The sequence below is a fragment of the Vigna unguiculata genome, chromosome 10 (assembly GCF_037176805.1).
Source record: "Vigna unguiculata cultivar grain cowpea cultivar isolate G323 ecotype 2 chromosome 10, ASM3717680v1, whole genome shotgun sequence".
Lineage (NCBI taxonomy): Eukaryota > Viridiplantae > Streptophyta > Magnoliopsida > Fabales > Fabaceae > Vigna > Vigna unguiculata.
In genome coordinates this window covers 33,736,649-33,760,397 of record NC_140801.1, presented here as the reverse complement: position 1 = coordinate 33,760,397, position 23,749 = coordinate 33,736,649, and the positions used below count along the sequence as shown (strand labels likewise).

Below are 23,749 nucleotides of genomic sequence, written 5' to 3'. Positions count from 1 at the left end.
CAACAAAATTTATACCATAAATGAATGAGATATTCAATTAATGAAATTTGTGGTACCATTGACAAGATGCCTATTTTAGCTCATTAATGGATTTTGTCAAATTTGCAAAACTCTTGGGTCTCCGAACATAGTTTTCAGGTTGCACCATATAATTCGTTGTTGGGGAACCTATTTAAAATTTGTATCATTTTGATTCTTACTTTAATTCTATTTTTGTTTATCACTAACATTTTCTTTTTCTCTATTTATATTTCTAGCATTTATTTTATTTTCTTTAATTATTTTAATTTGGTACATTTATTAATTTTTTATTATAATTTTTGTCTTAGGAATTTTGTTGGGAAGTTTATGAAACTAGTTGTAGAACACTTTGGCTAAGGAAAGATAAGGTACTTATTTTCTCCACTGAGACACGCCTCTCTTTCCTGAAAGTCTAAATATGACCTTTCCTCTGTTTCTCAAATGTAGGTCTAGGAATATAAACCTTTCTCATGCCATATGTCACGAGCATCCACTATCCAAGAACCATTACAAGGGTTTCCCTCATTTGGTTGAATATGTCTACAATGGGAATTTTCTAAGACTTAGGTACCTAAACTTCCTAGAGCTTTTAAGAAGTAGCATATGTAAGGATTTTTCATTTGAGCTTTTGTGCACTAGAAGTTTCCTTATTGCGAATTTTTTTCCTCAACTATTTTCATTTTACTATTATTTATTTCTATGGGTTGCTTACCTATATTCTTCTAGGTTAGAACTAATTCCTTTTTATGTTCCTTATTTGTCATGCCTTATTCTTCTAGCCTCTTTTCAAGTTCTAACTTTTCTTTACTTAATATGTTATTTTCTATTTTCAATTTCTCATTCATTTTATTTGTTCTCATAATCTGTTTTCTAGTTCTTTGTACTTTTCCTTAGTGTTTTTCTTTTAATGTTTTGTACATTTATACGAGCCTATAATTATTGGAGACAAATTCATAATATGCTTGTCTAACAGAGTTAAGATCAAAGAAATCTACCTCTTCTTCATCAAATTCATTTGATGTGTCGTTGTCTTCATAAAATCTACCTTGTCTACCATGAAACCAATGTGCATTTCCTTATCCTATGAATCAAAAGAAACCATGTCTTCCCATATGGCCATGAGATTTTGTTCTTCTTTTTGTCTCTGTCCTTACTCATCAACTTAGGACATTTTGATTTGTTGTGACCTGATTTCTTGCATTCATAGCACATAACTTTCTCTTTGTCCTTGGCGTTGAATCTCCAATTTTTTCCATATCCAAGAGTTTTGCTTGAATTTCCCTCTTAGAAGATTTAGTTTATCATCTCCTTCATAATCAAACTCATCTAATTCTTCATTAGATTTCACCACAATTTTGGATGATCTATTGTTCTTACCTTTCTACCTAGTTTTTATAGCAATATTTAGACCTTCTGACTTCTTTTCATCACGATGCAAAACCTGCTTATGAACAATCAAAATACCTACAAGTTCCTCCAAAGACATTTTCTCAAGATCTTTGGCAATTGTCACAATTATATCTTATGCTATCCACTTTGGAGGTAGAGTGCGCAAGATTTTGTCATTCACGTCATAATTATAGTATATTGTCCCAAGTAGAGTTTGAAAGCGACCAATCATTAATTGAATTAACTCATTTTCCTCTATGTAAAATTTTCATATTGATTACTCAGAATGGTTAATATACTTGTTCTTACCTCTTTGGATCCTTCATGAGTCAACGTAAATATATCTCACCATTTATTTAACAATAAACATAGCATACACTTTAGAAAAATTTCTTCCTCAAAGAAGGCACAAATTAAATAATGTTTTAATTTATCATTTAACTGATATACATATTTTTTATTAGTATATAATTTCTATTGGTAACAATTTATCTCTTGGTAACAATTTCCCTTTGTCATCTAGTAGAGAAGGAATACATTTCTTGATGATATCTATCAAATCAATATTTTATGCTTCTAAATATGTCAGTATTTTCAATTTCAACAAATCACATTTCTCACCTTCGAAAAGTGCAGGGTGATTAGTTGGTTGGTTATTTCATCCATTGAATTTGTTGGATCAATAATCTTTCTTCCTATTAAGGAGTTCCCTAAAGATTGAGCTCTGGAACCACTTATTGGTGAAATGTGGCTCTAGAAGGGGGATTAATAGAGCTTAGAAACAAATTCAAAAACTACGCGAGAAAATATACAAACACAAATGAATTAACACATCAAATTAAAAGTATAGGGATAGAGAAAGTGCACACATCAAATTCATATTGGTTACTATGTCTAATTTCTTAAGCCACGTGCTTAAGAAATTCTACTAATCAACACCTTTTACTAGTAACGAGTATCAACATATCCAGGATACACAAGTTTTAACATCTCCAAGTACACGAGTACAAACCTCTCTAGGATACATCAAGTATCAACCTTTTCAAGTACATAAGTAGAAACCTCTCCAAGTATCCTGCTTAATCTACTTGAGATGAAGAACTCTCAATTTTAATGAATGATCAAAAACACTCTCATAGATTACAACTTCACTCAATGAAGAATATACAATATGTAAGCTTTCAACCCAATTTACTAATCACTAATGATATGATATTTTCTCAGCAGTTTGATCTTTTTTTGTAAAATAGCTTTGTTGTCCTTCTCATAAGGCTTTACATCCTTTATATAATTATTGCATTTCATAGTCGTTAAGAATTTAAATTCCAATTCTTGATTACAATCTTTTTGATATGGAATGACTTGATCAATTCTTCAATTTGATTTTCAACTTTGAACCTTCAACATCATTATTAAATATTTGAATTTTGAATCAACTGATGCTCTTTAGAATATCTTCTTTCCTTTTATTATTGAGCTTCAGACTTGTTTTGAATTTTACTCTTTCTTCAACATTTTCAGTTGTCTTATTAAGAAAATGTTTTGCAACTTGATTCCACATTTGAATCATCAGAGCAATAATACCTATCAATCAATCAAACAATTCATTCATTAGTTATACAAAGTATTTTCTTTAATGTTCATATTGCTTGATTGTTTGACTTCAAAATCTTTCTCCTTCCAGAATGTTATCATCAAACGATTATTTTCATAAACATCAATGCCCATATCATTAATTCTTAGTTTTAACAATTAGATCAATATATCAATTCGCATGATAGATTAGGGATGATCAAACTATCAAAGTGCCACAATTATTTTAACTATTCAAATTGTCTAAGAATCTATCAAGGTATCAATCCAAAGAAATGGCCAAGTGATGAGAGATTTGAGAGTGTGAAGTTTGTCCTATACGCAAAACAATGCAGAAATGTTAAAACAATATGATATCAATATTATAATCAACCTAAAATTGAATTTTATGCAATGTATGAACCTAAAACTAAGGCTAAACCTAAAACTTGAATAATATTTTTAACAAATTAATTGAAGCCTCTTTGGTTAATGAGTTCTCTTATTGTAAATAAATAGCAATCATTTTATAGCCAGTAAAGAATTCAACTATAAAAAGTTGAAGAATAAACATTTGTCATATTTGTTTAAGTTTTCTATATTGTCTATTGCATTTTAAACGCCTCCCCCTATTTTTATTGTCTTTATTCTTCTAACCCTCTTTACAAATTTAAATAAGTGTTGTTCTGAGCAAAATTCTTGACTAGATTCCTTTGGAGATGACTTGGGTTATCTTAACATTATTTATACAAAAAATTATTTACTATATAGGTGCAACAGGAGATTACATAAGACAATTGCTTTAGTGCACTAGACGAGTGGTGTTTATTGGTTTGCACCAGTAATAACAATTATCAGACGAGTGGTAATGGAATGAAATTAGTTTTTTTATGGCAAAACAAGCCAGTCCAGCCCATTCTGTCCCGTCTCGCCCTTGGCCAGCCAAAAACAGATTGGGGTGGGTTGTCCCACCACAAAAACTGTTACCCGTCCCACCATAGGGCGGGCTAGCCCACCGCTTTTTCTTTTTAATTTTAATTCTTTTAAAATTTTAATCATATAAATATTTTCTAAACTTTTAATTAATTACTTAATTAATATCTTTAGTTGGATGAATTAAAAGAATTATTATATTTACATCTTAAATTACTATATTATAACTAATAATTGGAACTTAATATTTAAGTGTCAATGATTTAAATTATAATAGTATTGCATATTTATATTTATGCAAAAATATAATATAGAAAATTTAATTTTTTCAATTATTTTTAATTAAAACAAATAAAATAAAAATGGGTTAATGAGATAGGGACGAGTTGGCCCACCAGTTTAACGGGCTAAAGATGTCGAGCCAAAACGGGTTGACGAGTTGAAAACTCCAACCCTCGGTCTAGTGGGGTAGACCCGTTTGGACACCCCTACATGAAAATTAGTGCTAGTGGTTTAACAAGGAATTAAGAAACTCTCACAAAGTAGTAGGGTTTTAAAACTCCCAGAAAATAACAAGAATTTTAAACCTCCAGAAAGTACTAGATGTTCTAAAACCATCGGTAAGAATCACTATTCCAAGGGTTTCTAAAAACCATTGATAATATGTTAGGACATTGATTCTCCCATAAGAAAAAATGAAATCGCAGGTAATGCACTTAACGAGAGTTAAAACTCCAAAAACACTAAAACACTAACCCCAGTTAAATACAAATTTTCTTGTGGTAATTTCACAATGTTGTATAAACATCTTCACAATGTCGTATAAGCATCTTGTAAGGTTTAAGATCTAGTATAAAGTGTTGTATCTATTATTTTTATTGTAGAGTGCATGAAAAAAATTTGAAATTAGTGAATTGATTAATAAGAGTAACCAAACAATTAAATGTAGCCTTCTCTAAACGGTGAACGAATATAACTGAATTTTTATTGTTGATCTCTATCACTCTTATTCCTCAATATCGGTTGAATATGCCCATCTTGAATATAAAGAAAATTAGTATAATATCTCAGAAATCATGACAAAGATATTTTCTTAGGTTATTAATTGATTCAAAAAATATTAAATACATTCCTCTTTATTAGAAAAGATTGCATTTGAACCAATGCGACCCAAGCCAATGATAAACCAGATTAACACGTTAGTAAGACTAATACCAGCATCCTGTGATTTTTCAAATGTCATTAGTGCTTCAGTTGCCTTTTTTAATGCACATACACGCATGAGTTTTCAAATCTGAAAACTGCTTGCCTTTATGGTTTATTTTCAAATGATATAAAGTCAAATTAAAAGATAAATTTCATATTAAGCAATGAACAAACTGAGTCCTAAAAAACCTGGATTCATCAAGTCCTAATTCTCTGGTAGTTCTTCCTTCTTTGTTAAACATTAAGAATATACTGATGTTCATATTTTAAATTTTTTTAATATATTTTAAAACATCAAAATCAGTGTTGTTTATTATTAGTGTATTTTGAAAATATAGCAAAGGAAGAATACATCAAAGTTGAGCAGAAAATACAAATTTGGATTCATGCATATTTGGTGGGGGTGTTAAACGAAGTTAAACTTAAAATGTAAATCTATGATGACGTTGGAACTAAAATAATTTGGAGTAACTTTCATGTTTTGTATCTAAAATATAGATTTGAAGTTGTAAACATGAAATGAAGTGCACAGCTACTGAGTTCTCCTGTTATTGCACATGGTGTTTTCCAAAAATGATCTGGATTGGTATGATGAATCCATTTAAAAGAAACGGTGACGTGATTGAATTGAAGTTACTTAATAGTCGACATTTGAATAAATGCATTAACTAATTTAATATTTGATGGGTGCATTATAAAAACGTGTTAATTTATGAATCTATGGTGGATTGTATAGAGGGGGAAATATCAATGGAGTCTTCATACACGTTTTTGTTCCCCACAAGACAAACGGTAGTGGGTGAGATAGGACCACAGTTCGTAATATTTCTGATCAACCACTCTGTTTGGTACTTTTCTTTAGAAACCTTTGTGTTCAGTGCTGTGAGTATGAGAAAGGCATGCAAACAGAACCCATTATTGGAATAGCAACCAAAGAGACATTAATGGTGCAAACGGGTCAAGCACTAACTCCCATTTTACAAAAAGCTGATCAAGAAAAAGGTAATCGCGCAGTGCTTCTTGTACTCATTGTTTCCACAGATAAACATTACGCAACAATCCAAAGTTGCCTCCAAGTTGCAACTGCAAACGCAACTAGCTAGGTTAAACCTTTTAATAAAGTTCTGTCATTTTATTAGACCTCAAAATTCATGGCTCAGGTTAATATCTTTTTCTTCCTCACCATTACTGGTAGTGTGATCTTTAGTTAACATTCCACTACGACAAATAAAAAAAAAGGTGGCTTATCAATATATAGCATGTTATCATTAATAGACAACTTTGTTTGGTTCACAACAATTTACTATTATTATTATTATTATATATCAATTTTACAAAAATTTTCCATTGGTTCACTTGTTAACTAGCTCAAGTATAACATTTTAGTATTGAAATCAAGTTATCAAATGGTAGTTTATGAAAGATTAGTTAGCAGAGCATTATTTTTCTTTAAATATTAGTACTTTAATTTCAAGGGTATAAAAATTAAGTGATTTTGATTAGCTTTCTTTTTTTTACTTTTGTGACCCAATCACAAGGTTACCCATCACTATTAAATTGAGTGAAGCAATAACTCAAACACATTGGGGGCAAGAAAAACAGCACAAAGTATATGAGAGATAAGAGTGGGATATTGATTAATTGAGACTCAAATGAAAATACAATCGATGATCAATTATTCATATGCAAATTAATCGTGTGTTCTTCAAACTACTCAACTTGAATCACATTTGGAAATCAAAGATTCAACTTGAGCTTTTCCACTAGGTCCTTTTGTCCTAATGTAAAGTCTATACTCATCAAATGTTTTTGATGGGTACAGTGCTGGCCTATCCTCAGTCACAAGCTCCTTGGCAGGTTGAATAGGTATATCACTCCTGGGGTTATAAAAGAAAGCCAATGAAACTCTATCTTTGTCTGAGTTCACAATCACCCTGTGCTCTATGCTCTTGTAAACAGCATTGCTCAGCACCTACAAACATAAAACACATTGATTAATTACAAACACCCACTAATTTTTTCATGTCAAGAAAGCATATAAACAGAATGATTGAACATTGTTGTAGCTTGAGACCTGAATTTGGTCACCAATGTTGATGATAAAAGCATTTGGGGTGGGTTTAACAGTGATCCAATCGTCTCCTCTGCGAACTTGAAGACCAGAAACGTTTTCATCAGGGAGAAGAATGGTCATGCCACCAGGGTCTGAGTGAGAGGACAAACCCATAGTGAGATCAGGTTGTGGGCACTTTGGATAGAAATTCACCCTTAAGCAAGCACCAACATCTTTTTCCCCACCAAATGCATTCAGCAGAAAATCCTTTCTCAGCCCAAGATTCTCTGACAGTATCTCAAGAACCCTTCCTCCTAGCTTAACAACTTCCTCACCGTATTCACCGATCACATTCCTAATCAAGAAATAAAACACCTAATTAGGGAAATTTCAACACAAATCTACCAAGAAATTAAAGGTTGTCATCAAAATCATTCCATAGAATGAAAAGCTATATGATATCAAAGTTTTGTAGAAGGCAAGAATTTAATGGAGACTCAGTTGCAGTTTACCTGATATGGAAAAAATTGGATTTTGACTCTGTTTTGCTTTGAGTTTTTCTTTCGCTCCTTTTATTGAATAATATTTGTACGTTTAATTCGTCTTTGAAAGTCAAAAGCAAAAAACAAAAAAAAATTCTAATATAATTTAATGGATATTTTATTCTCTAGTAGATAATTATTCTGAATTCACCATTAAACAATTTATTATTATTATAATTATAATAATTTTGTTTTGTATGATGTGGACCAAGATGGAAAGCCCACGTTTTTTTTATGGGAGTACGGTGTACTTGATTACGTTTCAAAGTGGTGTTATTGAAAAGTTTATCACTTCACCAAATGAAATGAAACGGCACCACAAGACTAACCATAGGTTAACAAGTTTACAAATCTTAATTAAGAAAGTGAATGATGTATCCTCTTCTTGTGCAACACGGCTTTGTGAACAACACTCCTACTTGACAAGTTCAAGCCAAACATTTAATGTTATGTGGATGGGTGAACCTCACAGAACCTTAATCTAATGAAGAAAAGTGACTCTTTTAGGTACCACTTTAATTTAGGAAATACTCACCAACTATACACCAAATGAGACAAAATCAGAAAATCTGATTTTCTTTTTGTTGGATAAAAAGTGGTAGAACCTGATTAGTCACATGTTTCTCACACCCAATTTTGCATTAAATTGAAAAGAAAAAAAGAAAAAAAAAAAAAAAAACTCTTGTCTCCTTTATTTTGGTCCTGTACAATATGACTCTCAACTTTTTTTATTAATTTTTCAAAGAATGACTTCTGACGTGTTTAGCCACTCACATAAAAAATAAAAAAGTTTATTTCGTTTGATAAAAGGGTTAGATATTTTTTAATAATTTTGTTGTGTGGTTTAAATATAAAACTCCGTACAAACTATTCAAGCATTTTATTAGGTTGACCACTAAAAGCATGTTTATATTAAATGTCTGTTTTAAGTCTGACTTGAAAATCAAATATGATTTCTTTCAAAATATCAAAATATTTATGGTGTAAGAAATTATATTGGGTAATCAAGAAAAGATGAAAGAGAAGAAAAAAAATGTTCCGTTATAATGTTTTTTTTTTTTTTTTTTTTTACATTAGTAGTTAGGGGACATACCTTAAGGATGTTGGGAGGTTTGGCCACTTGGCTTGGTCCCTAAGGGAACAAGGCATGTAATGGAGAAAGAAATAGTCACTCCAATCCAAAATGGCTCCTTTTTTCACTCCCAACCTGCTTCCATAGCCTTCGTAAGTGAGGGGTGTATTAGCATATTCCTCTTTCACCTCAATTGGTTGGTGAAAGAACTCACGCCACACCTCCCTAGCACTCTTCATCAACTCATGGCTCACACCATGGTTCACCACCTGAAAAAAACCCCATTCTTGACACGCCGCCGCCACACGGTGGAGCTCCTCCTCCCGCCGCCCCTTGTCCCCGCCATAGAGGTGTTTCATGTCAATTATGGGGATGTTGATGTCCTCTTGAGTAGTGTGAGAAACATGGGTGGTGTAAATAGTAGGCCTTTGGGACTTGGGTTTTATGAAACGTTCAGGGATTGTGGTTAAGCCACTTTCAGCTAAGGCTTGGACTCTAACCACTGGCTCAGGCCAATTTTGGCATGCCATCATTCTTGTGTTTTTTGAGCACAAAAAGGGAAAAGGATGTTATTAGATAATGGAAGCAAACACCACACTACTAGTGTATTTGTGACTTGATGCTATGAGCACCATATAGAAGGGTCTTTATATAAGCAAGAACTTTCGGCGCCGTGATAAAATCGTTTTGTTCATAGCCGTAATATTATTTACCATTCGGATTTCGTTTTACTTTTTATTCAAGTTACTTGACATTACGAGAATAATACTCTGCTTATGCATGATCCTCTTAGAATTTTTAATTAAAAATTCAACCTTATGAATTTAGAAAAAAATGAATTTATTTATATATATTCATTGGTATGTATGTATCTAATTAAGAATATTAGGAGGAGAATAAAATGGAAGAGTGAAGGGAATAGAAGAAAATTGAGGTGGTATGGTCGTAGAGGGAGTGAAATAGAAGCAACAGTGTGCGTTGTTGTGTAACTTGTGCGTGAATAGAGAAATGAAAACACATGGAGGGCCCACCTGTGCGTGTATATGAGTGTATTGGTAAGTCAATAGCTCTAACCAGTCACCACGTCTTTCTTTCTTTGCCTCTGATGTGAAAAATGTAAAGAACGCACACAAATGGAAAAGGAAAACTGAGTTATGTAGTGAAATTAAATTATGGCGACTGCGAAATCAACGACTATGTTTTAGAAAAAGTGTCTTAAAATATATTTAATTTGAAAAGATATCGGAAAAACGCTTTTTGAAGAAAAATTGTAATTTGAATTTTGATTTTGGGAACGAATTAGCCAATGGAAGAAAATAACTCCTTGAATCAAGGATCACGATGGAGTGAGTTCACATGAATTTATCATATTTCGATATAAAATTTTGTTATTGATATTTAAAAATATGATATGAAATTTGTCTATATTTTGATTTTACTTAAGAGATTTAATTAATTAAATGTTTATGAAATAATTCTTGCAAAAGATTAAAATTACAGCATGTGAAATATGATAAAAGTACTTTTTTCTCTAATATTAAATATTAAAAAATTATAATAATATAAATTTTATAATAAAATATCAAGTAATATATAATATTTTAATAATGTAAACAAATATATGTGCCAAGTTATGCAAATATGCACACTTTCATTCATCTAATTTGAAAAGTCAAATCTTACTTGTATTTATACTCATATTCAAAATATTCAAATATTCTATATCCACATTGATCCGGTTCAAATAACATTGATATACAGAAAAGTTATTTGTCATTCTTATTTGTTATATCTACAAAAAAGTTGGTGGGCATGTTTTATTATACACAAATACTAAAATTTATAATTTCTATAGTTTTTATAATATCAAAACTTTTAATGCATTTAATTATTATATTTCAATTTAAAAATATATGTTACTGAATATATATATATATATATATATATATATATATATATATATATATATATCAAAATGCAATAAATTAATATATTCAAAGAAATGATGAAGTGATGAGAATGTTAGCTTACAGTATGCAATAATAAAGTGTCACATTAATTTATATATATTTTATATAATTTAGAAATATTTTTTCAAATTAATTTTAATATATATTCTACAAATAAATTTTATATTCTAGAAATATTTTCTACCAAATTGTATGTTTAAAAAAATTATTCAAATTGATAAACAACCAGTAAGTTTTGGGTTTAGAAAACAAAAGTAATGTGAACATATAATTTTATAGTTTATGTCATCTAAACGGTGTTAAATTTCTTTAATTAGTTAAAAAAAAGTTTGTAGGAGACTATTAGTATAGTTTTGGTCAATCCACAATTAAAAATAACTAACTGATTTCAATTTTATAGAGTAACTATTGTTATTTTATTTATTTTTCTTCTATATTAAACTATAAACAACTCTATCTATTTTATGTGTACGCACGTATATGATACTAAAAATAACTTTTTAGTTACGTAGCAAACAATAAATCATCATAAGAACCGAAAAATAGAAAACAATAAAAATTATAAGAAGACAAGTCATGCATCACATAAAGATGACAAAAAAGGCATGAAAAAGTGAAGAGATGGGTTTGTCAAAAACCACAACTCACCTAGCGAGCAATTTGGACGTCGAACGAGCTGCACTCTAAATGGTCTAGTGAAATTTTTTTATGGCCCAACGATAGATGGGGGCTAAAAAATGGTTTATGAGATTTCCTCTATCTTAATTGAAACGACTTTGATAATGCAATAATGTTTATGGTAAGTTATAATTTATGACAAATATATCTTTAAACATTTTATTTGATATTTGAAATAAATATTTTATATAATGATATCATAAAATATCAAGAGATAGTAACTGACAAATCTTTTTATGGCAATATCTTCTTGAATATTTTTAAATCTCTACAACAACTAAATATATCATAGAGATATTAAATTTATTTAAAATATATTTGGAAAAGATTACATTAACAAAGAGATGATTGAGCATTATAAAAAGTACACAAAGGGTCAACCCAATTTCTATACAAAAGAGACTTAGGGGAATTAATTGAGGAGAACCGAGGAAGCCTTTGCATGTCGTGATTTTGGCTAGTCCTCCTTCTCCATGCCTCTCTCACTCTTTCACATCTTCTCCTCTATTTTCTTTTATTTTTATGTTATTTTTATCCTATGTGGAGTGTTAAATCATTTGGTGATTCTGTTATAATTTCGTAATTGAATTTTGAGGTTATATGAAAGAAATTGTTTGTTCTTTTTATTTTTGTTGTGATTTATTTTGTGATTCTGATATAATTTTGTGTCTTAATTTGACCGTTTCAATGACATTGTTATCAAATTGTGTGTCATTGTTGGGAACATGGTTATAATTTTTTACATTTTGGTTCTTTTTTTTTTTGTTATTTTAATTTTATTTTTTTATTACAAAATTTTTCTTTTTCTCTATTTTTCTAAACTTATTTGTGATTCTGATATAGTTTTTTTTTTAAAGAAAATGCAAAAATAATTTTCTGTATGAAAATAATTAATAATATAAATTTCAAAAGAATAATGATCATTATTTTCAATAGTCTTCGTATGGACAACTTTATGACCTATATTTTGGATATTTTTTTACTAATTATGAGTACCTTTATTCTTGAGCAACAATAACCACATTTGACTGTTCTATTCAGTGATCGAACTTAAAAAAAATTATGAGTATGATGGCTGAGAAGATGGATGCCATGACTCGAGTGGTGCAACTTAAAAATAGTTGGGCCAAATAATAGTAGATGTCAATGAGATCAAGATTCAAAGATCAAATAAACCAATTGTAGAATCACATCACATTGATATATCTATTGATAGATATATTGATATTCATAATAATACGTCAAGTGATGAACATATTAATTTTATTAAAGATGATGTTTAACATGATGATGATGGAATTGAAGGTGCTCATAATGACCTATCTACCGATAGATATGATGATGTTTTTCAATGTCAATATAAGTTTTATCTATTGATTATTTTTTTGATGGTATTTTAGATTTTACTATTATTGGTCATTTTGATATCTTACCTTTATTATCATTAGTCATTTAAAAGTGAAAAAACGGTGAGGGAAAACGAAATTAAAACACCATCAAATGATTCAAACAACACGTTGATGTAATGTAGCTCTAAAAGGGGGAGGGAACATGAATAGAGCCTCTAAACAAATTCAAACAATACACGTGCAAACAAAATATTCAAAATAAAAGGTAGGCGTAGAGAAAATGCACTCTAAGGATTATACTAGTTCACGTCTCACTGAGGCTACGTTCAGTCTCTTAAGCAATATGTTTAAGATATTCCACTAATTAACACCTTTGATCAGTAACGAGTATCATCCTCTCTAGGTTATACAAGTTTCAACCTCTCTAGGTATCAAAGGTAAACCTCTCCAGGCTACACCGAGTATCAACCTCTCCATGTATCCTTCTTAATCTCCCCTGAGATCAAGAATTCTCAATTACAATAAATAATTAGAGAAACACTCTCATAGCAGGAGTTCGCACTTATCTCACAAGTTGCAACTTCACTTGATGAAGGATTTACAATATGTTAGCTCTCTACCTAATATCTTTCTAAACAATAGTTTCACAACATTTTCTCCTTTCTCAATTCTTTCGTTAATCTTCTCATATGGATCTGCATCCTTTATATAGTTGCTGCACTTGATAGTCGTCGAGAATTTGAATTTCAATGCTTCATCATGGTCTTCAAGACTTCAATTATAAATTTGCTGATGCTCCTTAAGATATCTTCTTTCCTTTCTCAAATGAGCTTAGGCTTGATTTCAATTCTTCTTTTTCTACAACATTCACAATTTCCTATAAGAGAAACTTCGTGCATTTTGATTATGCATTTGATTTTTTCCAACAATAATATTTCTTAATCAATCAAAGAGCGTGTTCATCAATCATTTCCTAATGTTCATAAATTTTGAACGTTTGATTTAGAAAACTTTCTTCTTCTAGAATGTGATTGTCTCAAGATTATGCTTTTGAATGTTTTGGTTCAAAAAATTAATTATCTATTTCACATGATCACATTAACATCAATTCAAATACTCAATCAGAGGCTATAACACTATCTAGGGAAAAGGAGAGGACACTAAAATATTGAAAAACAAACATTCTTTCCCTTCATTCCTTCATTGATAACCCTAAAATAGGGAAAGTTTAATGGGCCTAAAGTGCCCAGAATACAAACATAAAAAAATATAAAAGAACATAGTATAGTAGTTAACAAACAACCCAATTTTTAAATGAAGTATGCCATCCATTTGGGCTTTTGGTGCTCAAGTGTGGTCCTTTTGGAAGTGCTAGCATTTGTTGTATCATTGCATGCCCCTGAAAAACTCGTTTTGCCTCAAAGTGGCTTCGTGAGGGTGATTGAGCCAAGGTTGTGGTTGGTGTTTTCGGGTCATGGGGCAGCATGATAGGAATAGGCTCTTGGAGGGTTTGTGTGAAATGAGGGGTTATTAGGGTGTTGGGCTCGAGGAAGTTAGGTGGTATGTGATGGGACACATTTAATGCATGAGATTTATGAGGGGTTATGACATTGATGGGATCGAGGTAGTGTGGTGCGTGAGTGATTTTATAAGCTTCAGGAAGTGTAGACATGGTAAGTTATGGTTGGTGGGGTCGGTGGAGTTAATGAGTTTGGTTGGGAAGTGAGGTTTGAATTAAAGTGATTATGGGTAGGTGACGTTCAGTGTTTTCAGAAGCTGAAAACTAAGTTGCGGAGAGCGGGGAGAGTTTTCCTTTGAAAGGTCGTAAGAGAGAAACATGGAAGATTGGGTGGATCTCAGAGGTGGGAGGGAGTTGGCGTTCATAGGCTACATTGCCTATGCGACGGAGGATCTGATAAGGACCAGAGTAACGCGACACTAGCTTGGGGCACGACCAGTGATGCACTGATTGTTGGAGATACGATTGTAGGCGAACCCAAACCCAGTCACGGATATTGAAACTTTGGTCAGTGCCGTGCTGGTTGGCTTGGTCGACCATGCGTTGGTGGTACGACGAAGATTCTTCTTGAGGCTATGGAGAACCATGGTGTGTTATCATAGGAGATTTGAGATGGTGGTGTCATCCCGTGGTATGTGAATCATGTCCAAGGTGGTCGGAGGAGGACAACCATAGAGCGTGTGGAAAGGAGATGTGTCGATGGCCAAGTGATATGAGGTGTTGTACCATAGTTTTGTGAGGTGTAGGTGCTGATACCATGAATGGGGGAGTCACCAATGAAGCACCAGAGTTAGGTCTGATCCCTCTATTTAATACTTTTTTCTGACCGTCTATTTGGGGGTGGTATGACGAACTAAACTTCAGTGTTGTGCCTTAGGCTTTGAATAGAGTGCGCTAAAATGTGCTGACAAATAGTGGATCGCGATCGGAGACAATGGTTTTTGGCAGCCCGTGAAGGTGACAAATCTCGATGAAGAAGCTGTAAGACCCGAGAAATTTGTTTTAATTTATGCGGGTAGTAGAAGCCTTTATGGCATTTAATGTTAATTGTTGTGACGTAGAAAAGTACTAGCTCAAATGGTTGAGAGTACTTTATATGTGTGAGAGGACTTAGGTTCATGTCTTATGTATGTCAATTATGTGTTGTTTGATTATTGTTAATTTTTATAATATGAATGATTATATTAGTGATGACATAATTATAGAATTATAGGAATTATCATGAAACATGACTGGTTGAATTGGTTGTGCACTTGCTTTATGATTTCATGGTTGTGTGTTCAAACCTTGCTAAGAACGAAATTGAATTCTTTATTTTTGCTAATATAAAGGTGACTTGAATGTGAATGGGTGGGAAAACCCTAGGGGCCTTGGACAGCCAAGGGAGTTGGGAAAACAATCCATAATGGTAATTATAAACATTAAAAAGATTAATTCTCGTTTTTTTTACCATTAACATATAAAAGGGAGAAAATAAGGCTCGTTTTTTTTACCATTAACCATCATTAATGACATATAAAAGGGAGAAAATAAGGCAGAAAAAGGGTTTTGTGAAGTCTGAAACCTAGAGCAAAAAGGGAGCACGAGTTTGGGGTGCAAAGGGAGTCAGAGAGAATCATGAGAGCTAAGGTTATAAGACCCAAGTGGAGCAAAGAATCAGAGAGAATTCCAGTTTGCATGAATATTTTGGTTGTCAATAATTTCGCCTATTGTGAATTACATAATGAATAAATGTATACTTGCCATGAAATTTCGTGCTCATTGTGGTGTGAATTGGGGGTTTGATTGTTTTGATGTAGTATGATTAAACCCTTATGAAAATGTATGGAAATTATGGGGTTTTCCTGTACTGTTTGTGGTTTAAGGTTCAATTTCGAATTTTGGTGGTACATTTGGTGTTCAAATCATGTTCATAATGTTTGTACTCTGTGATGAATTTCTTGGCATAATGGAATGTGGTTTTTGGGCAATTGGGGTTGGTTGTTGCGTGCATGACAAGGAGAAGGTATGTTATTCTCGCTCAAGCTAATTAGGCTCACCTAGGCGAGAATAGCAGAAACGAAATATATGGTTTGTGTCTGAGTATCTTGCTCAGGCGAGAGCAACTTGCCTAAGCGAGGAATCGCGTAGTTGTGAAGTTGTGCTCGAGGATCTTGCTCAGGCGAAGAGCCCATGGTTTGGGCGACCGAGCATCTCACCCAGGCGAGAGGTACTCGCTTAAGAGAGAGATCGTGTCAAGGTGAATGTAATACTGCTGTCTCGCCGCCTAGGCAAGGGACTTTGTGTTAGGCGAGGGATGATTTTGCCCAAGCGAGGAAGGGCTCGCCCAAGTGAGGAAAGGCTCGCTCAAGCGAGACCTCGCGTTTATATCCTGTAGCACTCTCGCTCAGGCGAGGAAGTTTAGCTTAAGCGAGATAGGCCTGGTCGCTCAAGCTAAGACTTCAAGCCTAAGCGGGTATAGTGCAATATGTGTGCGTTGTTTGCATTCATTGATGAGAACTTGGATCAGGGGATGTTGTGCCATGAGCGGGTAGGTTCATGGATGGTAATTAACATGTGATGGTATGAGCGTGGAGCTTCATACATATTTACTCTCCTGTCGGGATACGAGCGAGGTAGGTTCATATGTTCGTGCTCACAATTGAGAGATGTTGCGTGCGTGGAGGTACGTAACTGGTGGATCACAAGTGTTGGACTACGGGCGGGCAGGTCCGTAGAGTAGGACTATGAGCGGGGAGGTTCGTAGATTTAGGACCACGAGCGGGCAGGTTTGTGTGAGTATCATAAGAACCTGAGTCCATGGCTAACTTGTTAGGTGAATTGGAGGTTGAAAAGCCTTGTGGTACTACAAACTTAACCAAGGTCTAATTATGATAATATAATTGGGTGTTTTATATTATTTGATTTATGCGATTTCTTATATTATTGAGCTCACCCTTTTTGTTTGTGCTTAGCGATGATCGTGTAATTCTTTACACGAGAGCAGTTGATGATACAGGTGATGCTGCTAACACTTGAGACGGAGAGAGGGGCTAGCGTGGGAATTCATGCTAGGAACTTATTTATAATTTGTTATTTTATTGGATTTTGAAAATTGTAATGAGTCTTTTATAATAGCTTTAATGGATCTTTAACGATTAGAATAGTTTTTGAAATTTTTTCCGCGTTGGAAATAATAAAGGACTTGGCGTTTGATATTCTTGTCTTATTTTCTTGATGTTCTTTTTATATATAAGTAATATCTAGTAGGGATGTTACAGAAGCGACATGCCAAAGTTGGAGCTGTGAAATTGGTGGGCAAGGCAACTAAGTGGGCGTATTTTGTTAAGCGATCACAAACAACCCATATGACAGTATGCCCCACGGAAGAAGGTAAGTGGGTTATAAAATCCATGGATAAATCTTCCCATACTTGTGCTGGTATTGGTAAAGGTTGGATTCATCCTTGCGGGTTGTGTGGTAAGTACTTGTTACGTTGACATGTGGAACATTGTTGGACAAAGTTACGGGTGTCGCACGTCCAACCCGGCCAGTAGAAGGAAGCATCCACCCATGCTAGTGTGGGTTTGAATCCCGAGTGACCTATTGTAGAGGACTCATGCATTTCCTTGAGTATGTGTTGGCGTCAAATCGTTAACATGCAAAACTGATTCCAAGCTCACTGTAGGCCATCTAAATGACGAGTTCTAGATCAAAGACCCCACCCTTCTACAATATTACCATCTGGTCCGAACAGTCATCCAGTCCGCCTTCGACCAAGTCCGCATCCAACACATTCCTAGATCTGAAAACATTAGAGCCAACATCTTATCCAAACAAGCCAGCACCAAATTAAAAAGTCACCACCGATCCCTATTACAAAAAACGCTATTCGCTCCTTCCATCACAAATACTTGCCATAGCCTAACCCAATCCCAAGCTGACAATTGGACTACTCCTTACATCCAGTACCTCCAAACCGGTAACCCGCTACCAAATGTTGACAAAAGCTGGATAGCTAAAGCTGCCAGATATACCATGATAGGTGATGATCTGTACAAACGCGGATACGCCCAACAACTTCTCAAATGCGCCACTACAGAACAAGCCCAGTACGTCATTAAGGAATTACACGAAGGCATATGCGGCTACCATTTCGGCGCACACACCATGACTACCAGAATCCTTTGCGCCGGTTACTTCTGGCAGACTATGGAAGCAGACTGCCAAAGTGTGAGATTGAGTGAGAAGAATTTCAAATTCCACATTTTTCGAGGGTATTTGAATTTCTTCTAATTTAGCTAATTGAAATACTTCAAAAGAATGCATACTTTTTAATTTCTTTATCCAAATAAAACATTTAATTACAAAGAATTTTAAATTCTTCAAATAATTGAATCACCCTCTTGAATTGCCTCATCATCCAAATACACGATAAAATAATTTCACCCCTTAGTACCTTTTATGTTAATTAGGTTATTATACATGGGTGGTGAAAGTGGTGTATGCCATCCTACTATAAAGACTCATATTTATCATTTAAATACATCACATTCATGGAATAACGGAATAACGTCTCCTCTTGCTCTGTTACGTAACCTCACATATAGTTTTTAGCACAATAAAAGCATTTCTCATTCTCGTAGTATTTATTCCTTCTATGATTAACCTTTTTTTTTTATTTGACAGATCGAATCTTTTTAATGGCATATTTTCATTTGACAAAATTAATAAACTCTTTATGCCTTACGAATAACGTCCACTTCCCTAACTAAATTACGTTAGTGAGATTAATAGTGCTTAATATATATTGTTTCTATAGTTGTTATGTTAATTCAATGATTGTGTCTTTATTTAATTTTCTGATTTATTCCTATAAATTATTGTGTATGGATTAGAGTATCTTTTATATACTCTTCCTATTATTAATGTTTATAAATCATGATTTGACCCGAAAAGTCTTTTACCTTTAGAGAAAAACGATTCACCCTTGCAGTACAAAATTTGAATTTGAGATATTCTCTCTCACCTTCTTAGTTTGAATCAATTGTTATAAAAGAACTAACAGTGTGTTTTTAAGTTTAAAGCCCAATAAGTTATGGACCCTTATGCAGGCCATCAATTTATCTTCACATTATCTTACTTTAATTTTATCACTATTATTTTATTTAAGGGATAAAATTGATTCCTTCATTCCCACAATAATTTCTTGATGAATACAGGTTACCTTTTTTAAGCACGATTCATAAAAACTACAATTTTAATTTTTTAATCATTTATAAGAAAAGTATTGAAAGAATATGAAAAAGTTCACCAATATTCCCTAATTTTTTTCACATCGTATATAAGTCACGTTTGGAAGATTTATCAAGAAATTTGTATGAGAGATTGAAAGGGGTAAATCTAAATCATAAATAAGTATGTATAAATAAAATAATATGTGAAACACAATTAAAATAGAAGGGATGAATTGTGTTTTTAAAAACTTTTAGATAATTATCACAAATAATATTTGATAAGAATTATTGACACAATTAACTAGAAGCAAACTAACGCTAGGAAGTACAATTTAAGTATTATCTGTGTAAGGTCTGTGAAAATTAATTAATTAAATAATTAATTAATTAATAAATGCGGGTAGTGTGAGTCTTTATGACATTTGATATTGACTAATGTAATGTGGAAAAGTACTAGTTTAAATGGTTGAGAGTACTTAATTGTGTGAAAAGACTTAGGTTTGAGTCCTATGTATGCTTATTATGTGCTATTTAAATTTTAATTATTTTTATAGTTATGCTTGATCATGGTGATTGATAATGTAATCATAGAATTATATTAATCATTAAGAAACATGAATTGGTAGGATGGTTGAACATTGATTTGACATTTGCATGGTTATGGGTTGAACCTTGGTGAACCCAAATTAAACTTTATTTTTGTCAAATTTGTTTTTGGCATGAATATGAAAGGGTTAGGAAAACCCTAGTTGAATTGGCAACCAAGGGAGGCAGGAAAAACAGCCCAAAAGTGACCTTGAATGGCAATTACACCTCTCTCTTAATGTCAATTTCGTTTTAGGGTAATTAAGCTTAATTAACACACCATTAAGTGACTTTTTTGAGAGAGAAGGAGAAATTTTTGAGCCCGCCAATGATCTGCGTTTTTGAGAGAGAGAATTCAGAGTAGAATTGGTGCTTTGAGTGAAGTAGAGAGGCTGATTGGAGAGGACCAATGAAAACAAATTGGGAGCAAGGAAGAATTAAAGAATATTCAAGTTTAAGCAAGGAAATTCCAGGTTAGGGGAGTTGAACCATGTTCTATCTATGTTTTATGCCTAAATATATGAATGATAGCATGTATATGTATGATCCTTCCATGTTTGCATTGAAATTCGTGTTTCTGGAAATCTTCCAGAAACCGCATGGCGGGCTATTCATAGCCTCCAGGCGACTCATGATAATTCTGGTATTTTTTGGGTTCTAGAGATGAAACCGCCTGGCAACACATGCTTACCCGCCAAGCAACGCTTGCTGTTCAACCCAATTCTAGGTTTCTCTGATGAAGGGCATGATGGTAGTAATTGACCCGCCAGGCGACGCGAGCAATGTGACTTGATTTTAATGATTTTGAGGTTCTGGGTTCAATTTGATTGGAGAAAATGCTAGCTTTAGACGTTAATTGATCATTGGAGGCTTATAGACCTTGAATTACATGAGATTGGAGGTTGAAATTGACATAAACATCTTTTTGGGTTGGACGAGTTGTGGGTTCAATTAATTGAGTAAAATGATTGTTGGTTGCACCAGAGTTGTTTCTAGAGATAGTAAGATTTGAATAACGATGTCATCGTTAACCTGTACATGTGTGAAAGTGTTGAGATAGGCTGAGAAAGCATAGAGAAAATGTTAAAGGGACTTCGCAAGTGTTGGATTTTTGGAAAATTGCCAAAAAGGCATGCACTGCCTGGCGGCACGATGGCTGCCGTCAGGTGCCAGTGTAGGGGTATTCATTTTTGGGTGAGTTAGGGAATTTTTTGTTATTTTGGGATTTCTGGTCAATCAAGTCATGGATAACAGTGAAGTTGGAAATAATAGTTGGAGAGAAGTCTTTGGGGACGAGGTTTGTAATTTATAAGTATGAAATTGGTGATTTCTAATATCGAGAATAGGTTAGGATAATGCAGATTGGAGATATAATTAAATGAAGATAGTTGGTGCAGAGGTTGATTTTGAGAGATCATGAGTAAGGTAGTAATATTTCTAGTTTTACCTTATAGGCAAGTTGATGTAGGTGTGTATAAATGCATTGATGGGATAGTAATGGGTAACATAGTGGGTAAGATATGGAATGTGAAATTAATGTGTTGCCAGAATCATAAGCATAAGCAGAAAATATATAGGTACTGGTTTGGGGGAAAACATAGGGATGTTACCTAGTAGTTTCAGAGTTCTTGGAGTGGAATAATCTCGTGATAAACTTGCTGAAATGATATGGTGAGAGTTGTGAATTTGATTGAGAAATTCTGGAGGTGGTAAATATGATAGTAGTAATGTAGTGAACACTGTTACTGATCTAAGATATGATAATTAGACCGGTCAAGTGAATATATGAGTAAAGAAGTGAAATATAGTACCTGAAATTAAACTAGAGGCAGTACTACGCGAGTACTGGTGTAGCACCTGGCGGCAGTATGAGACCCGCGAGGCGAGAGTTACCAAACAAAGGACAATTAGAATGCGAGGTGCCTAGCGACAAGGAGTGATCCGCCAGGCGAAACCTGTAAGCATAGTGGTTCCAGAGGCACTTGGTGCCTGGCGGTACGCGTCCCCCGCTAGGCGGTCTGGAGGCCTGATGCACCTGGCGCCTAAGGTGTTGCGCCAGGAGATATCGTGAAGCAAGTGTGGTTGCTTGTTTTGGTGTGTGTGATCTACAAGGCTTCTGTGATATCTTAAAGGTCGGCTTGCTGGTGTTCCTTGAGTTGTGGCTCGGAACGTATCCCTTGAGTTGAGCTCGGGATAGGGCTTAAGCACGCGACATTTCTTGTTGTGGCTCGGAATGGCATCCCCTCGAGTTGAGCTCGGGATGGCGGATCAACATGAGGAACCCTTGAGTTGAGCTCGGGATGGCCAGTACGGATGGGTCTAGATAGACTGTCGTCCTCAGTAATTAGCTGATGAGTTTGGTAGTCTTAGGACGTTACGAACTATGTTCGTATTTGGAAACTCCACTTGGCATTACGGTGTGTGATCCATAGCATGTTTTCCCCCACGTGCTCTATCGGTTGTGGCCGATAGGTGTGGTAGCAAGATCTCTTGAGGTACTTACTAGAAGATGTAGAACACGGTTAACATGGTTGTGGCCATGTGGTATGAAATCAAAGGATGAAATTCCTTTGGAGTAATTGTGTTGATATATATATAAATGTGCTATATATATTTATTCTATTAGCTCACCCTATCTGCTTGTGTGTGGCGATGATCGTATACGCAGTATACGTAAGCAAATGATGTTGCAGGTGGAACTAATGAGGCTCAGAGACGGAGCGGGGCTAGTCTTGGGAGATTTTTATCAGAGATTTTATATAGTTTTTTTATGATTTCAAATAAATTGTAATTAATGATATTACTGAACTTTTGGATAATTATAATTTTACTGATACTTATGGATTTTTGTTCATTATTGAAAGTAAATAAAGTTCTAAATTTCCCGTGTTGTTGGGAAATAAAGTTTTATTAATTGAGAAGTATTTATTATTCTTTATTTTATTATTTAAATTCGTAATATCCGGCCGGGGTGTTACAACTTGGGCTCATTATCATTTTTGGCTAATCCTTTGAATATTCTTTGGGTTCATATATGCACTTGACTAACTCATTGAATACTCTTTTAACAAACCACTCCTAGGAAACCAATTATTCTTTTAACAAACCATTCCACTATTTGTGATGGCAACTTGTCAAAATTTGGAGTCTGTGCTTAGTATAACTAAATGGCCATTTCCCCATTTGATTTGTCAAACTTTGGATTGAGGTTTTAGTCTCATACTAGAATTGCATATTTTGAAGGGTCATCATCCTCACCAACTCCTCCAATGAAGTAGAAGATGAAGGTGTAGTAAAAGCTAGGGTGGGTGCATAAACATGTGCAGGTGCAATTGGGGCAGCTTATGCAGGTGCAACTCTTTGTTGTTGGTAAGAAGGTAGATGCACATTTTGAACCTGTTGGTTTTGTTGTTGTTGTTGGTTGCCACATCTTAAATTGGGGTGATTTCTCCAACCTAGATTGTATTTGTTAGTGGATAAATCATGGTTCTGCTAGTGTTGTTGGTAAGAGAATTGATCTTTGTCTCCAACTTCTTAGTGTACTTAGAAGCTTTTACATCACGAACCCCTTTAACAACAATGGGATCATGTCTTGTGCCAAATTGTTGAGAGTTAGAGGCTATGTTCTCAATCAATTGCCTCGC

At 33.8% G+C, this 23,749-nt stretch overlaps 1 protein-coding gene across 1 annotated transcript; it reads right to left on the bottom strand.

The window, feature by feature from the left end:
• Positions 1 to 6,734: 6,734 nt before the first annotated feature.
• LOC114166098 (jasmonate-induced oxygenase 1-like) lies at positions 6,735 to 9,417 on the bottom strand. The gene is made up of 3 exons (XM_028050758.2): positions 8,810 to 9,417; positions 7,196 to 7,529; positions 6,735 to 7,093 (listed from the first exon to the last, which is right to left on the bottom strand). The coding sequence occupies exons 1-3, from the start codon at positions 9,319 to 9,321 to the stop codon at positions 6,836 to 6,838; spliced, it is 1,104 nt and encodes a 367-aa protein (XP_027906559.1). The 5' UTR covers positions 9,322 to 9,417; the 3' UTR covers positions 6,735 to 6,835.
• Positions 9,418 to 23,749: the final 14,332 nt, after the last annotated feature.

Bases quoted from the DNA above. Each gene is read 5' to 3' on its own strand.
- LOC114166098 (XM_028050758.2), bottom strand. From the start codon at position 9,321: ATGATGGCATGCCAAAATTGGCCTGAGCCAGTGGTTAGAGTCCAAGCC. The intron at 7,530-8,809 runs GTATGTCCCCTA...TTTCTTGATTAG, and splicing joins AACCTCCCAACATCCTTAAG to GAATGTGATCGGTGAATACG. The intron at 7,094-7,195 runs GTCTCAAGCTAC...TTATGTTTGTAG, and splicing joins ACATTGGTGACCAAATTCAG to GTGCTGAGCAATGCTGTTTA.